Source organism: Mesoplodon densirostris, chromosome 12 (assembly GCF_025265405.1).
Source record: "Mesoplodon densirostris isolate mMesDen1 chromosome 12, mMesDen1 primary haplotype, whole genome shotgun sequence".
In the NCBI taxonomy this organism is placed as follows: Eukaryota; Metazoa; Chordata; class Mammalia; order Artiodactyla; family Ziphiidae; genus Mesoplodon; species Mesoplodon densirostris.
Genome location: NC_082672.1, coordinates 14841800 through 14859804, shown reverse-complemented (window position 1 = coordinate 14859804; position 18005 = coordinate 14841800). Strand labels below are relative to the sequence as shown.

Here is an 18005-nt window from a genome sequence, read left to right as displayed (position 1 = left end):
TAAGATGAGATAAAGGGCTGAAGTCACTTAGCACAGTGCCTGGTCCGTGGGGAGAACATTCTAATACCATACACAAAAATAAACTCAAAATGGGTTAAAGACCTAAATGTAAGACCAGATACTATAAAACTCTTAGAGGAAAATATAGCCAGAACACTCTTTGATATAAAACACAGCAATATCTTTTTTTTTTAGCAATATATTTTTGGATCTACCTCCTAGAGTAATGAAAGTAAAAACAAAAATAAACAAATGAGACCTAATGAAACTTAAAAGCTTTGTACAGCAAAGGAAACCATAAACAAAATGAAAAGACAACCCATGGAATGGGAGAAAATATTTGCAAATGATGTGACTGACAAAGGATTAACCTCCAAAATATGCAAACAGCTCATTCAGCTCAATATCAAAAAAAGAAAACCAAATCAAAAAATGGGCTGAAGATTTAAATAGACATTTCTCCAAAGAAGGCATACAGGTGGCCAAAAAATACATGAAAGGATGCTTAACATTGCTAATTATTAGAGAAATGCAAATCAGAACTACAATGAGGTGTCACCCCACGCCAGTCAGAATGGCCATCACCAAAAAGTCTACAAACAATAAACACTGGAGAGTGTATGGTGAAAAAGGAACGCTCCTACACTGTTGGTGGGAATATAAATAAGTTGGTAGAGCCACTATGGAGAATGGTATGGAGGTTCCTTAAAAAACTAAAAATAGGGCCTCCCTGGTGGTGCAGTGGTTGAGAGTCCGCCTGCCGATGCAGGGGATACGGGTTCGTGCCCCGATCTGGGAGGATCCCATATGCCGCGGAGCGGCTGGGCCCGTGAGCCATGGCCGCTGGGCCTGCGCGTCCGGAGCCTGTGCTCCGCAACGGGAGAGGCCACGACAGTGAGAGGCCCGCATACCGCAAAAAGAAAAAAAAAAAAAAAAAAAAAAAACTAAAAATAGAGCTACCATATGATCCTGCAATACCACTCCTGGGCATATATCTGGAGAAAACCATAATTCAAAAAGACGCATGCCCTCCAATGTTAGTTGCAGCACTATTTATAATAGCCAAGACATGGAAACAACCTAAATGTCCATGAACAGATGAGTGGATAAAGAATATGTGGTGCATATATATAATGGAATATTACTCGGCCATAAAAAAAGAATGAAATAATGCCATTTGCAGCAACATGGATGGCCCTAGAGATTATCATACTAAGTGAAGTAAGTCAGACAGAGAAAGACAAATATCATATGATATCACTTATATGTGGAATTTTTAAAAAATGGTACAAAAGAACTTATTTACAAAAGAGAAACAGACTCACAGACCTAGAAAACAAACTTATGGTTACCAAAGGGGAAAGAAGAGGGGGGAGAGATAAATTAGGAGGTTGAGATGAACATATACTCACTACTATATATAAAACAGATAATCAACAAGGAACTACTGTATAGCACAGGGAACTCTACTTAGTATTCTGTAATAAACTATATGGGAAAAGAATCTGAAAAAGAATAAATATTTGTATATGTATAACTGAATCACTTTGCTGTACACCAGAAACTAACACAATATTGTTAATCAACTATACTCCAATATAAAATAAAAGTTATAAAAAGAATTTCATTCCTTTTTAAGGTTGAATAAAATTCCATTCTATGTATAGTAATCCCCCCTTACCTGCACTTTTGCTTTCCTTGGTTTCAGTTACTTGTGGTCAACTGTGGTCTGAAAATATTAAATGGAAGTTTCCAGAAATAAACAATTCCTAAGTTTTAAATTGTGTACAATTCTGAGTAACGAGATGAAATCTTTTGTCATCCAGCTTTGTCCTGCTCGGTGATGTGAATCATTCCTTTATCCATTGTATCCCGCTGTTAGTCACTTAGTAGTCATCTGGTGTATCAGATCGACTGTCGAGGTATCATGGTGCTTGTGTTCAAGTAACTCTTATTGTACCTAATAATGGCACCAAAGTGTGAGAGTAGAGATGCTAGCAATTCAGATATTCTCTTACTGTGCCTGATTTATAAATTAAACTTTATCACAGGTATGCATGTGTAGGAAAAGACATGGTGTGTGTATATATATATATATATATATATATATATATATATATATATATATATATATATATATATATGTACTGTCTGTGGTTCAGGCATCCACTGGGGCTCTTGGAACAAATCCCCTGCAGATGGCAGAGGGACTACTGTATATACCACGTTTTGTTTATCCATTTATCTACCAATGGACATTTGGGTTGTTTCCACCTGTCAGCTATAGTGAATAATGCTGCTGTGAACATGGGTGTACAAATATCTGTTTGAGTCTGCTTTCAATTCTTTGGGGCATATACCCAGAAGTAGAATTTCTGAATCGTATGATCTCCAACTTCATTTTGACTTGCCTCCCAAGCTTCAGTATTGCATTTACAATAACTTGCTTGGTAGTTGGTTCTTGGTGTGCTCCTGAAATCTCAAATGCAACATGTTTAAAATTGTTCTGTACCTCTTTTTCCCACTGGCCTCCCAAATCATATCCTCCTTGTGATTAATGACTAGAACAGTCTTCAAGACACCCTTGCACAAATGACCAGAATCTTTGACTTCTTCCTCCTCTTCTGTAGCCCTAAGAATTTGGCAAAGCTATTTCAAACTTCTTCACATCTTCTCTCTGCCTCATCTACTTTACTACTCAGAGATATTAGTGCATATTTTTTTTTTTTTTTTTTTTTTGCGGTATGCGGGCCTCTCACTGTTGTGGCCTCCCCCGTTGCGGAGCACAGGCTCCGGACGCGCAGGCTCCGGACGCGCAGGCTCAGCGGCCATGGCTCACGGGCCCAGCCGCTCCGCGGCATATGGGATCCTCCCAGACCGGGGCACGAACCCGTATCCCCTGCATCGGCAGGCGGACTCTCAACCACTTGCGCCACCAGGGAGGCCCATTAGTGCATATTTTGATATGAGTTTTTCCTTGGCATAACTTTGAATACTTTAGGATTCTTCATTTTTTTTAATGAAAATTATACACTCCCATTTTCATTAAAAAACCCTTTTGAACTCTCATTTCTACAAGATTCCCTGCCAGTCTTCTTTTTCCTTTTGCCAGCGGGGCCCCACGGCATCACCGTTTGGACTGGTTCTTCAGTGCTAGCCAGCAACTCCCATAACACTTCTTTCCTTTGGTCACAGTCATTGAATGTATGGACACTGCTAAGATCAAGCAGCACTCATGAGTCAGGGTTGGAGTAGCTGGAGATAATGCAGGAAGTCAATATTTTCCTTGGAGTGTAAGGGAGGACTAGACTTCTGTTCCTTTGTACAGTCATGTCCAGGAGAGTTGGACCATTCATTTCATCCCTGTTATCTAAGTGAAATGTTATTGCCAAAAGAATTCAATATTGGTTTGGCCTTGCACAGTATTTTTCTTTCAGATAGTTAAATAGAAGACAATAACATTGGTCTTATTAATTCCTCACTTTTTACTTTCTCATGCCTGAGCTTTCTAAGAAGCAGAATACTCAGTGGTCAACCAGTTGCAGAGAATCTTACCGTTGTTGCCTATGGAAAGTAGATACAGTTCCTGAGTGAAGGTCTTGTCCTTTGGGGAAGTTGAGCCTTCCATATATGAATAAGAATTCAATCTCTGGAGTAAGGGAGACCTTGCTTCAAAACCCATCTCTGCCACTTGCTTGCTGTGTGGTTTTGAGCAGGGTTTATAACTTTTATCATAGGTTTACATCTGTAAAATGGAGATAAATATAATCCCTTCCTCATAGAGTTGCTGGGGAATTAAATGAAATAATCCGTGTATAACGCAGTGCCTGGCACATCATGGTCAGTACCCAAATGAGTCAGTTTTCTTAGAAGCAAGAATGTTTGGTCATACGATCTCAGGCACAAGTGTGAAATGAACAAGCTGAGGAGGGGCTGTAGCTGGAAGCCCCCACTCAGGTTGGGATCGTTGCTTGTTTATAGTGCAGTGCTTTGAAAATTCATGAGCAAACCCTTATTTTTCCAATGCTAAGGCTCAAAACTATGTTTTGACATGTTTTCTGTACCTTAACACCTCAAGAAAAGTATAATTTTTCACTGATAAAACAAAAAGTTAGAGGTTTCCTCTTGGCCAAATATGTATACGATCCTGTGATTCCATATCAAATTTGATACTGTATTTAACACTCTATAAATGCATATTGATTCTTAGAAGGAGAAAGAAATACTGATTTTGTCATCTTATCTGGCATCTTAAACAATTTGTGTACGGCTCTTGGATACTTCAAATTCTAATTTCAATGAGCCTTTAATGAAAAGTTGACCAAGCTTTTTAGATGCTAGCTAAATTTATGGATTAATCAGGTATAAAAGAATGGGACTTTGAAAATGAAATACTATTTTGTTGAAACCATACAATGAGACTTTCAGATAAGATTAACTAAAGTTGACTTTTTTTTTTTTGATTTGTGGTTGCTTAAACACTGGAGAGTTAATTTATCTTTAACTTGAGAATTCATTTTAATTTCCATGCCTTAAAAATATGAACAGTTAGCTAACTACTCATATTTTGATAAAAAATGCTAAGTGCTTATTCCTTACCATGCTTGGATTTTTGCCTGACCTCATCAGTCTTCTTGATTTTAATTCATTTTTCCCCCAGGGAACTGTGTATATTTTTACTGAGCTCATTTATAAAAAATCATAAAATAAGAGTTGATGTCATATAATTTGAAGTTTCTCTGGTTATGACTTAAATCTGTGTGTGTGCTTCCTTCAAACTTTGAAATGTGTCAGTGATAGAAATAGTTGGAAAGCACAGTTCAAGTACAACTTCTGAATCCACAAGTTAGAAAGTAGTAAAAAAGGAAGAAAAAAAAAACTACACTACATACCTATCACAGAACTGTTATTGAGGCAAGTTGATGTTCAGATTTATGTAATATTATTGAAGCAAATATTTTAAATATCTTTAACTATTAAGACGAGCAGTACACATTGTATTTTAGCTTCAGTTACTGAAGGGTCCATGTATTTTATATGTAGGAAACCCTACATTTAAGATATACCTCCTTCCCTACTAATACTTTGATGCTGTTAATAATTCATTTATAAGAATTTAAATTTTTTATGGGAAGTAATAAAAGGGACCCATTATTTTCACAGCTAAATCTGTTTCTTTCTTTTTTTTTATAGATTTTAATGAAAGGCCAAGTTTCCAACTTTTTAATTATTACTGGTTTATAATCACCTTCTTTAATTAAGACTTTATTTTTTAGAGCAGTTTTAGGTTCACAGCAAAATTGAGGGGGAAAGTACAGAGAGTTCCCAGATACTCCCTGCTCTCTCTTTCTTGGTGATGGCAGTGAGACGGGGGAGATGAGAGGAAGAAATTGTTAATCACCTTGTAGAACTGAACTTCAGAAAAGTCATAAAGTAGAAGTTCCAAAAAAGTTAAAACACTCCTAAAAGAAATCACTATTAGTAAAAGGAACCATATTAACGTGCATACATAACAAAAAGGTTAGAGGGAAAAATAAAATAAAATTCACGAAAACATTTCTATAAAGAACAAGCTTTGAAATAATTCAAACGTGTTGATTTTTATTTGGGGGCAGTCATAAAATACACTCATCTTAGAAAACCAGCAAGGCATCAGAATAGAAATAGTGGTGGAGATAATTCATGGGTAATCCAAGCTCTTACTTCTCGCTTCCTGACCTGTCACATCTGTGAAGACCTGCTCCTTTATGCTAATGTCTGGCCCCATCCAGTGTTGAAGAGCAGACTTGCCTCTCCCTCTGCTGGTTTCGTCCCGTAGGACCAAGTCTTGATTTTGTGGACCTGAGTTTTGGGGTCCTGGGATGTAGTGACCATTGCTTTGTTGGGGGTCACCGTCTTCCTTTATACAACTCCAGTCTGCCCCCTCAGGAGGCCTGTGCTCCACAGAGGGGGTTCAGGGGGCGAGGGAGGGGCAACACAGAGCTTAGGGATTCCATTTTGTTCTGATAACAAATATATGTTGAGCTCCACTCTGTGCCTTGGTAATGTTCTGGGCACAGGATACCTGGTGACAAATGAGACAGAGATAGTCCATTCCTTGTCAAACCCAAAGTGACCTGGGGGTTGAAACAGCAATTAAAGGGCAATGTGGTAGGTGTTATGACAGGACAAAAGACAGGCATTACTGGAGGGGCAGAAAGGATTTCCCAGAGGAATTGCTATCTCAACTGATAACACCTGAAATATGAGTAGGAGTCAATTGGTCTGAGAGTAGAAGTGTGTTCCCACAAGAAAGAAGGGCATGTGCAAAGGGGTGAGAAGGAGCACAACGTGAACAGAAAGACACAGCTAGAGCTTGGATGTGACTTAGAGGGTGGTGAGAGAAGGCTAGGAGAGGAGGTAAGGGCTGATCAGGAACAGCTTGGTGAGCTGTCTTGAGGCATTTAGATTTTATCCTGAGGACTTTGAGGAACATCAGACTATTAAAGTGGGTTACTGACATGATGGTGCATGATTTTATAAAAATCCCTCCGGCAGGGGTGGGATAGGGAGGGTGGGAGGGAGACGCAAGAGGGAGGAGATATGGGAACATATGTATATGTATAACGGATTCACTTTGTTATAAAGCAGAAACTAACACACCATTGTAAAGCAATTATACTCCAATAAAGATGAAAAAAACCATTTTACAGAAGAGACATAAAAAAAAAATCGCTCTGGCAACGTGGTGGGGCATGATTGACAGGGGAAGGCTGCAGGCCGTGGCTGTCGTGATAACCTGGGTGGGAAATTCTTGGGGCTATGGTAGTGATGGCGGGCCCAGGACAAAGCCGATGGGGCTTTGAAAAAGAACTTTAAAATAATTGATTTGGTAGGTGTTTATACTATGTGTGTGTGGGGCTTGAGTGAGGGAGAGGGTAGAGTCTAGAACAACACGCATGCTTCAGGCATCATGGTGTGTTGGTGAATAGGAACAGGTAAATGAGGAGAGAAGATGGTCACTTAAGGTTGGGACACATACATCTCAAAGAGTCTGTGAGACAGTTGAGTCTAAATGAACTGGGGGCAGGTGTGGGAAGCTTGGTAAAGAGATTTGGTCTGAGGTGACTGCCAGAAAGCACTGAGGGAAAAGGGTGACCAAAGGAAAGCTACACACTATTAAATTCCTCTCAGGTTACTGCTTGTTTTATGTTATTGTTTTCAGCTTTACTGAGGTATAAGTGACAAAATGGTACGATATTTAAAGTGTACATTGTGATGATATGATATATGTATACATTGTGACAGGATTTCTCCCCTTTGAATTAGTTAACACATCCATCACCTCATATATTTACTTTTTTCTTTCTCTGTTTGTTTGTTGTTGCTTTTTTTCTTTGGGTGAGAACATTTAAGTTTTACTCTCTGAGCAAATTTCAGTTAAACAATACAGCACGATCAACTATTGTCACCATGTTATATGTTAGCTCCTCAGACCTTATTCATCTTACAGCTAAAAGTTTGTTCCCTTTTACCAGCTTCTCCCCATTTCCCTCACCCCAGCCTCTGGCAATCACTTTTCTATTGTTTCTATGAGTTTGACTTTTTTTTTTTTTTTTCAGATTCCACATATAAGTGATACCATGCAGTACTTATCTTTCTCTGTCTGGCTTATTTCATTTAACTGATGCCCTCCAGGCTCATCCACCTTGTTGAAAATGACAGGATTTCTTTATGTTTTAAGGTTGAACAATATTCCATTATATATATTCTGCATTTTCTTTATCTGTTCATCTGTCAACAGACACATAGGTTGTTTCCATCGTTGGTTATTGTGAACAGCGCCGCTGTGAACACGGAGGTACAGATACCTCTTCGAGATAACAATTTCATTTCCTTTGCATACATGTCCAGAAGTGGCACTGCAGGATTGTATGGTGGTTCTATCTTTAATTTCTTGAGGAACCTCCATACTGTTTTCCACAGCAGCCGCGCCAGTTTACCTTCCCAGCAACAGTGCACGAGGGTTCCCTTTTCTCCACATCCTCACCTGCTTGTTTTAATTTGGTCTGTTGTTATATTTCTTTAGAATCTCTGAATATGGGCCATTGCTTATTTTTTGTAACTAACAAATATAGACTTTCTGTGTGATGGTAATAATGCAAAAATAGCTGAAAGAGGGAAAATAAGAGAAAGGGGGAAATGAAAAGTCAAGGAAAAGAATCCCAGAGAGGCCTGGGGAAAAGCTCTGTGGGAGGCCCCTGGAGCCGTGGGTGAGTCTGGTAATCCCTGCTTACAGGCAATTCCTAGTAATTCCTCTCCCCACTCTTCACGTTTTCTGCTTATGGTTCACTTGCCTCATCTCCTCTCCCACCCCCACTTCCTATTATTCAAACCCTACATTAGCTCAAAGGCTTTATTTTTTGGTGGGCAAAAAAAAAAACCTGATTATTTCTCCAAACCTTCACTTGCAGCTCACATCTTGGATTTGGCCTCTTGCGCTTCATTCTATGCAAGAGGAACTTTTGGGCTGATCTGGTCACAGGTACACCGAGTTCCTCAGTCTCTTCAGTAAAGACACTGTATGTTTCATTAAGATAGTTGGTGCGAGTTTTTTTTTTTAATGAACTCTAATTCAATAAGATTTTCTCTTCCATTATTTTTATAAGACCAAATAATAACATTTAAAAAGAAATTTCTTCTTTAAGAAACTTAAATCAGTTCCTTTAAGAACACATCTTTACAAAATTATACTCATTAGGCAACAAAAAACTTTCGTGTTTTCCTTTCTTCTGATTAAGTTGAAGACTTACAAATAGTTGTTAATGGTGTTTGGTTAAGAAGAATTGGTTTAATTGTTTATATGAAACAAGTACTTGTTAACTTTTTCTTGTTGCCAATTTGTCAATTCTAAATTTTCACGTAGGTTAGGTAGGAGAAAGCCCAGCTTTGTCACAAAAGGTTTGCATTATGAACTTGCTTCTCTTGTGCATCTATTTTTGTTAAGGGATGAATTCGATTGTACAAATCCTGCATATTTTATGTGTTAAACATGTTAGTTCAGGAATTTCACTTGGTTTTTAAAGATACATATCTACGATGGCTGTCCAATCCAAACATAAGATTTAACCATTGACTTCAGACCCAAGTCAGTTCTCCCATCTTCTGGCTTGCAGAACTTCTGGCTTTTGGGAAAGAAAGTGAATCAAAGTAATTTTTGGTTCGAATTATTATTAACTGTTTTCTTCTGATATAAACTTATATTTTAAGAGTTAAAATAAGTCAACATGTACTACATAAACATCATGGAAGACCAAACACTAAGAGTTTCTTTGAGGTGTCAGAAGAATACACCTTTTGCCTAGAGTTTATATCTGCCCAGATAAATTTTATTTCTGATTCTATTATTTCCTCACTTTGCCCCTGTTAATAGGGAAGATTCTAAAAGTAATAACTATGCCTGGGTGTTCGAGGCAGTGTGTGGTCTCTTACTGAAGTTACAAGGTTTTAACTCTGTTTGTTGATTCCTCTTATGCAATAGAAGAATGCAGATGTTAATTTAATGTGAAGCCTGTTTATACAGTGACTTTTATAATGTATATCTAAAGATAGAGAATCGAGTTTTATGAGACCAACATTTCTTATCAAGTCCCCACTCCACCCTATTCTAATTGGGCTGACCCTTAAGTTGAATAAAGAGCAAAGAGGTCTGTAGTTAAAACATTTCACTACATGTTGAGTCTTGCCCTTAGTAAATGAGAAAATGGAGACTTAAAAGAGAATCTGAATATACACTCACTGTTTTTTGTGAATGGAAAACATATTTTAAAATAGTATGTATCATCTTTTTAGTCTAAATTCAGGATGTTTTCCCAAGAGGTGCAAGTATTTAGACTCATATAAATGGGCTGCTTTATAAAAACATGCCAATAATACTTTTTAATTTTTGAAGTTTAATATTCTGTACATTATCAACCAGACTTCTTCTGAAGGATAAAGAAATGGAGGTGACTTCTAAATCTTAGAGCAGAAACTTCATGTGGGCAATTAGATAACTGTCCCCAGAGCTCAGAGAAGAGGGCTGGGCTGGGAGTTTAAGACTGTACATCATCTGTATTTAGTGGTGATGAAAGCCGTAGGCGTGAGATGGATTTTCTGGTGGGAGAATTCAGAGTCACAGAAGAGGAAAGGGCCTGGCATTGAGCCCTGTGCAGTTCTGGATTGTTGTGGCATGGAGGGAGGCAAATCTGCAAACTCCGGGAATCTCCAGCTTGAGAGGTAGAAGGAACCTCCCAAAATGCTGGGAGCATTTTTTGTTTCAGAAGCCGAGGGAAAAAAGCATGTTTCAAGAGGAAGGAAGGAACTGTCAGGTGCTTCTGATGGGTCAAGTGTGATGTGGCCTGAAAGTATCTATTGAATTCAGCAACAGACGTCATTGGCTATTTCCGGGAAGCTGTTTTTGTGGAGCAACAAAGGTGGAAAACAGATTGATGTGGGTTGAGCCAGGCAGGAGAAAAGGAGGAAAAAGACCTCCAGTGCAGACATCTGTTAGGTGTTGAGCTGAGAAGGATGGACAGGATAAAAGACAGAAGTTCGAAAGTGCTGTGGATCAAGGGAGACCTTTTTTGTGGGTCAGACTTGCATGACGTGATAAAAGCCAATAAGGTGAAGTAGACATATGTGAATTACAGGACACCATTAGAGAAACAATCTTCGGAATTATTGGAGAACCAGAAGGGAAAGAGAGGGAGAAAAGGATAGAAAGCTTATTTAAATAAATAATGGATGAGAACGTTCCCAAAACAGGGGAGAGATTTGGACATCCAAGTTCATGAAGCTCATAGGTCCCCCCCAAATTTCACAATATTATATGCTAATTATATCTTAATAAACCTTGGGGAAAAAAGCCAATTAGAAGGAAGCATTGAAGCGAGAGAGATTCAATAAACAAGAGAGAAAAGAAAGAGGATTTAGAATAAAATAACAGCAACAACAACTAATATTCGTTCAGTGTTTGCCCTTCCCAGAGCACCGTGCTAAGCCCGTGACATGTAGTCTCACATTTAGTTCTTAGAATATGTTATGCAGCGGTGCCGGGGGGAAAGTATGGCCTAAGGATGTTAACCAACTTGCTCAGTGTCCTCCAGCTAGTGAGTGGTGAACTGACTTACTACCTTAAGGACCGACCTTGGTCACCACCACAGCCCACCACCCCCCAACTGGAATGTAGGTGTTCTGTGCTGCGTTTGAAGATCTACTTAAAGATTCTTTAAATTATATTTTAAGACAGGCCACTTTGAAACCCTCTGTCTGAAAGTTCTAACAGCTCTATTTGGACAACAATTTTGGTGGGTGGCCTGGGTCCAAAAAAAAAAAAAAGTCCTTATCTACTGAGAAAGCTTAACCTTGAGAATATATATGTAAAACATCGTGCCCCCAAATATAGGCTGTGTGAACTGAAGGGGATTTGCCCAAAGAACTCGCAAAGCAACTTGGGGAGGCAGAAATTAGTTGTGGGAGAGTTGTTTTTTTATTTTTAACATCGCAAGAAGGACACAAAAAAGGATGATGGGTTGAGGCAGCGACATAGAAAGGCCAAAGAAGAGATGTGAAAACATCCCACAGACAGCTTCCCTGTAGATTCCGACCAACTAAGTTTCCTGAAATAATACTAATTCTGTCCTCTTACTTTCGATAGGACATAATGACTACATGTGTCCGGCTACCAACCAGTGCACGATTGATAAAAACAGGAGGAAGAGCTGTCAGGCCTGCCGGCTACGCAAGTGCTACGAAGTGGGCATGATGAAAGGGGGTAGGTACTTTGGACCCAGGGCACCCGCCATGAGGTCCTTGTCCCCCACCCACTGCTGGCCATTTCCATTCTAGTCACCACGGGAGTGGAGTGATTTCTCTTCTAATTAATCTTTTTCCTATTCTCACTTTTCTTCACAACAAAACTATTTTTATAACACATTTTATTAAAAAATAAGAAATCCGAACACACCATTTTGTGTTTCATATTTTCAATGTAAATAATTATATTTAAAATCAAAATTGTGTGGGAGGTGGTGGTGGAAGGAAAAGAAGACTGCTCAGCGAATTATTATAGAAATATGTTTCAGTTACTCTTTATATTCCTAATGCTAGAAAACCGTATCTGGGAAGAAACTTTCCTTACACTGAGACTTGTACATGTGAAAGCTAAAGAGCTAGTTTGTCATCTTTCAATCCCTTCACATCCCTTAGGGAATTTGAATTTCAATCAAAAGGCAGCTTTCTCCTTTAGAAGTTGAGTTAACTAGCAGCTCCCATAATCTCAGTGTCCAGTATGGAGCTGGGAAAAATGCAGTGATTTCTGAGCACTAGCATCACGAGGTGGTCGGGATCTGTGCCCGTGTATTTGTGCTGTGGGTGTGTGTATGTGTGGTTTTCTGTCTCCTCATGTATCCAGTCTTCCAGTTTTCTTATACAGGAATCCAGTGTCTGGTTCTGGGAATATTAGGTGCTCCACAAATGTGGTTGCCTGATTGATCTCCTTGTATTCTTTGGAATCTAGTCTTGAAGAACACTTCTAGTCTTGAAGAGCCTTCAAAATACTGGGAGAGAACAAGAGGAAATGTGTAATTGAAATAAAGGAATGGGTGCATCCAGTGTTTTAGGATGATATAAAGGAGAGAGACAGACCTATGATGGTGCTGCCTGCTGATCAGAATGGGAAAAAATCTTTCTGGAGAGGAGGCTTGAGATTAGTTAAGGAGAACAAAGTGGCCATGAAAAAGAGTAGCAATTGTGCAAATAGAGGGAAGCTAACCTTTAACTCATTAACACTTAGACAAAGGGGGAGACAGAGGAAAAAGCAACAATCATGCCTGATTATTATGGCGCTTATAGGCAAAGATTCCTTTGTTAATGGCCATAAATAAACCTACCGGTTGAGATTTTGAATACAGCATTTGGAATAAATTCTCTTGATGAACAGTCGAAATGTTGAATTTACGCATTGTGTGAGCTGTGACTATATGTCTTGAGTGTCTGAAAAAGCAGCTTTGATTCAAAGGGTGATTAATTCCAAGAATTTAATAGCCACATTCAGAAAATGACACTTTGAGTCATAAATGGATTAAATATTTAAGGAATTCATTTTCTTTGTACTGTTGGAGAATTAGTCAGGCTTAATTAAACTCACAAAAAGCTTCTTAAGGTAACTTGATAAGTGACAGGAATAAAACAGCTACATGCAAAAAGTTTACTTTGAAAGAGTAGAGTCCAGGTTTAATATTCTTCTTTGAAAATTGTCGGTAGATTAAGCCCAGACTCTTAAATTCTCTCTAAAAGCTGAAATGATCAACTTGTAAATTGGTCCAAAACATTTTTTTTTCTTTGAGGGTACCCATACATTGACCCCACTTCATAGAAACAATTCTGTTTTTCTTAATTAACATCCAGATACAATCTGGATGCATAAATATAAATTATGCATATACATTTTTATCTAACAAAAAATTTAACATGGAAAGACATACTAAAAATCTTCCCACTGCTTTCAAGTAGGACTTTAGATAATTACTGCACATAGTCAATCTATGTGTGCATGCATGTACTTGTACATGTATATTTATGACTGCAAAATATATATCTATGCTAGTTTGCTGCTGTGTTAGTCTGCTCAGCCTGCCATAACAAAGTCTACAGACTGGGTGACTTAAACAGCAGAAATTGATTTCTCACAGCTCTGGAGGCTGGAAATCCAAGATCAAGGTGTCAGCAGGTTTGGTTTCACCCTAGACCTTTCTCCTTGGCTAGAAGGTGGTCCTCTTCTCGCTGTGCCCTCACATGGCCTTTTCTCTGTGTGTGTGCATCCATTGTGTTTTTTTCTCTTCTTTTAAGGACCCCAGTCATATTGGATTAGGACCCCACCCTTAGGACCTCATTTAATCTTTATTACATCTTTAAAGACACTATATCCAAATTTAGTACTCTTCTGAGGTACTGGGGTTAGGGCTTCAATGTGATTTTTCGAGGAGACACAATTCAGTCCATAACAATTTCCCATAGAGATTCCTTAGCAGTTGTTAGTATCCATCTGCATAAAATGAAAACATGTGTCTTTCTGGCAGTTTATACATGTGTATAATTTTACAACAAGCTTTAAAATTGTAAAACTATAGGCTGTGAGAACATCTCATTTTAATTATATGTATAGTGTTTGCCATAATGCAATATAATTTATTTTTTTTCCACAGTATGGGATACCACACATAACCTCATGACACCTTGTATAACAACTCCCCAGATACCACCCAATAAAGACCTAATTTACAGCTGGAAGTACAGTTATAGCCAACTATAAAATTTGAAATTACTTGTAAAGAACAGCTGTGACTAGATAAATCTTTACAACATTTTCCTACTGGTTTCACAAGAATCCAGTGTCTGAACCAGTCTAGAGACCAATTAGAATACTGAACCTCTCCATATGAAATAAAATGTTTCATTTTAGATAAAAGAGAGAGAACGACAAACTTAACTCCTACTTTTTTCTTTTTTCTTTTTTTTTTTTTCTGTACGCGGGCCTCTCACTGTTGTGGCCTCTCCCGTCGCGGAGCACAGGCTCTGGACGCGCAGGCTCAGCGACCATGGCTCACGGGCCCAGCTGCTCCGGGGCATGTGGGATCTTCCCGGACCGGGGCATGAACCCGCGTCCCCTGCATCGACAGGCGGACTCTCAACCACTGCGCCACCAGGGAAGCCCCCTCCTACTTTTATAGCAAGGCAGAATACATTTATTAAAGTACCCTAAAGATCCAAAACAGTGCATGATTTATCTACATGAAGAAATTTGTTTTAATCTCTTATGATGCCTGCTGTGCTGAAAATCCCAACATCATTATTAGATTTGGTCCTGAGCCAAGATGGTTCAGTAAGATGCAGGATTTAAGACATGCTTTAGGGGATGCACTTTCCCACCTTAGTGCTGCTGGTTTCTGCCGAGCTTGCAGTTTCCTTTTCATGTGTCTCCCTCCCCTTCAACCTTAAGTGACAGATTAAATGTCTCTTCAGGGAGGTCTTCCTTTTGCCCCACACTAGGTTAGCTTCCTGTGTTCTCCCTTTCATAGGAAACAGCTCTTCCCTGAGCCCTCCTCACTATTATTGTTAGTTGTTCAACATCTATCCATGAACTCCACGGTGGTGGAGACTCTCTCTGTCCTGCCTACTGATCTAGCACTAAGCAAGTCACAAAGTGAGTGATCAAGAAATTTTTTTCCCATGAAATAATGACTTACTTCATTTAAATAGTTATTTGTTCAGGGCTGCTTAAGGGTGAGCTATTATGAAGAGTACAGACATGGATAAATCACCTAGTCCCTTCCATCAGAATCCTCATTGTACAAAGAGGACATGTGCACCTGAAGTGGCAAATAAAAATCTGGAAGACAAGTTAAGACCAGGATGGAAGATGAAGATGAAGATGAGAATGGAAGACCAGCAGCCAGTGGAAGTTCAGAGCTTTTGCCAGCCACTGCTGGGTTTAGTCCAACCCAGAGTGTTATTCAGACCATCTGACTTCCAAGGTGTATATTATTATCCAAGAACTTGGCATTCTAGCTTGGTTTGGTGGAAAGGGGAAAACCTCAGAGATGGAATTCTTGGCCCAAATACTGCCTTCCCCTCAGATTTGCTGAGCAATCCTGTTACAGTCATTTTTATGAGTTTCATTATCCTCAGATGTAAAATAAAAATAAGTAATTTATACTTAACAAGTTTCTTGTAAAGGTCACAATTCATAACATGTGAAGTACTTTATAAAGTACAACACAAGTGTTAGTGATTACAGGCAGACCTCAGAGATATCAGGTTTGGTTCCAGAGCATCGCAATGAAGCAAATATAAAGTGAGTCACACAAATTTTTTGGCTTCCCAGTGCATATAAAAGTTAATGTTTATGCTATACTGTAGTCTACTAAGTGTGTAATAGCATTATGTCTAAAAAAATGTACATACCTAGTTAAGAAATACTTCATTGCTAAAAAATGCTAACCATCATCCGAGCCTTCAGCAAGTCATAAAAGTAACATCAAAGACCACTGATCACAGATCACTATAACAAATATAATATTAATGAAAAAGTTTGAAATATTGTGAGAATTACCAAAAAGGAACACGAAGACAGAAATGAGCAAATGCTGTTGGAAAAAGGGCACCAATAAACTTGCTTTATGTAGTGTTGCCACAAATTTTCAGTTTGTGAAGAACACAATATCTTCAAAGTACAATAAGATGAGGTATGCCTGTAGATCTTCTATCCTAAAAATAATTCCTATCTTACCTAAATACTCAGCACAGATTTTTTTTTGGAAGGAAAAGAATGGCAATTTTATCACTAGTACTAAGTATAAATATCTAATTCCTTTGTGGAGAGTAAAACCCTGGCTCAGACACATCTGCTTTTTCTTTTTGGCATCATATGCTGGATATAGCTTCATGATGAATGAGCTTTGTTGTTTATCATTTTATGATGCCAGAGATTTATACAAACTTGTTAAAATTCCTCCCGATAAACTCGGAAGTGTGTTGGTGGCAAGGTTTTCATTTTTCAGACAAGGAAATTGTCACCAGAAATTAATTGATGTGCAGGACTCATGCACTACCCATCTTGGTTGTGCTTCCTTGTAACACATTAAGAAGAAATTTGAGATAAAGTAATAATTGTCACTAGTCTTTATTTTGGTGACAACATTGCAATTTAATTTTGAGAAATATTCCAAAACAATAAATAAATTTAGTAAATTAATGTTACAATTTTAAAGTGAGAAAATAATAAAAATAATAATATAGATGGGGAAATGTATGCTGTGGGTTCAGAATAACTGAGATGCCCGATGAAGAGCTGGAAAATAAAATATTTCCTTTTGCCTAAGTTTAATATTTATAGTCATATTTATAGTCATGTGTTACTATAATTTGTTTCATTGATGGGATGAGCTTCCAGTCCAGAAAATTAGGTTTCCTTTGATCCTACATTGGCTCTTTTTTTTTGCCAGAAGTAACTGTTTATTAATGTTAATGACAGGAGAACCAAATCAATGAATTAAGAATGAAAATGTGAATTTCTTTCTTGGGATAGTCCAACAATTCTGTGAGACTTGTAGCTGCATGTGAATCCAACCTTTTTCAGAAGGCAGGGTTGGGAATTCATGTTATTTTCTCCGTCTCTTTTGTTTTCTGTCTTTTCTCACTCCTTTTTGGTATCATCTAGTCCCATGACTTTAAATACCATTTATATATGCTGATGACTGCCCAGTTTATACCTTTAGCCCAAAGTTTCTCCCAAGTCCATGACTTCTGTATACAACTTCTCAGGTGTCTTCCTCACTTGAGTGTCTAAGAAACATCTCAAACTTAATTTGTTCAAACCTGAATTTCCGTTCTTTACCCTCAAACGTGCTTTATCTGCAATCCTTCCCATCCTAGCTAATAACTTCATCTTTTGAATTGCTCAGGCTAAAACAAATGGAGTTAACCTTGACACTTCTCTTTCTCCCATACCTCATGTTCAGGAAATTCTGGTGGTTCTATCTTCAAATATTTTTGGAATCTGACCACTTCTCACCACCTGTATTGTTGACACTCTGGCGTGAAACACCACCATCTTTCTCCCAGCTTATTGCTAAAGCCCTATCTGCTTTCTTCCTTGCTTCCCTACCATCTGTTCTCCCTAAAGATACATTAAAAATGGAAATCAAATCATATCACTTCTCAAAACATTGCACGGCTTCCCCGTTCACCCAGCTGACGTCATTACAGTGGCCAGAAGACCACGTCTCCTCCCCATTCTTACTTCTTTCACCTCTTTTCTTATTCCTCTCTCTCCCGCTTACCCTAAACCACGTGGGCGTTCTTACGTGTCAGGCGCACTTATGTCTTGGACCAATTACTCTAGCTTTTCCCTCTCCCTGGAATGTCATTCCCCCAGATATTTGGACACCTAACTCCATCACCTCCCTCAGATTCTTTGCTCCATT

At 38.5% G+C, this 18005-nt stretch overlaps 1 protein-coding gene across 3 annotated transcripts in view; it reads left to right on the top strand.

Moving 5' to 3' along the window:
• The window catches only part of ESR1 (estrogen receptor 1), a 263410-nt gene that overhangs the window by 55235 nt on the left and 190170 nt on the right, over positions 1–18005 (top strand). For all 3 annotated transcript variants that reach the window (XM_060114315.1, XM_060114314.1, XM_060114313.1), the window contains one exon: positions 11678–11794. In XM_060114315.1, the coding sequence (XP_059970298.1) occupies positions 11678–11794 (117 nt within the window). The remainder of the gene's footprint in view (positions 1–11677; positions 11795–18005) is intronic.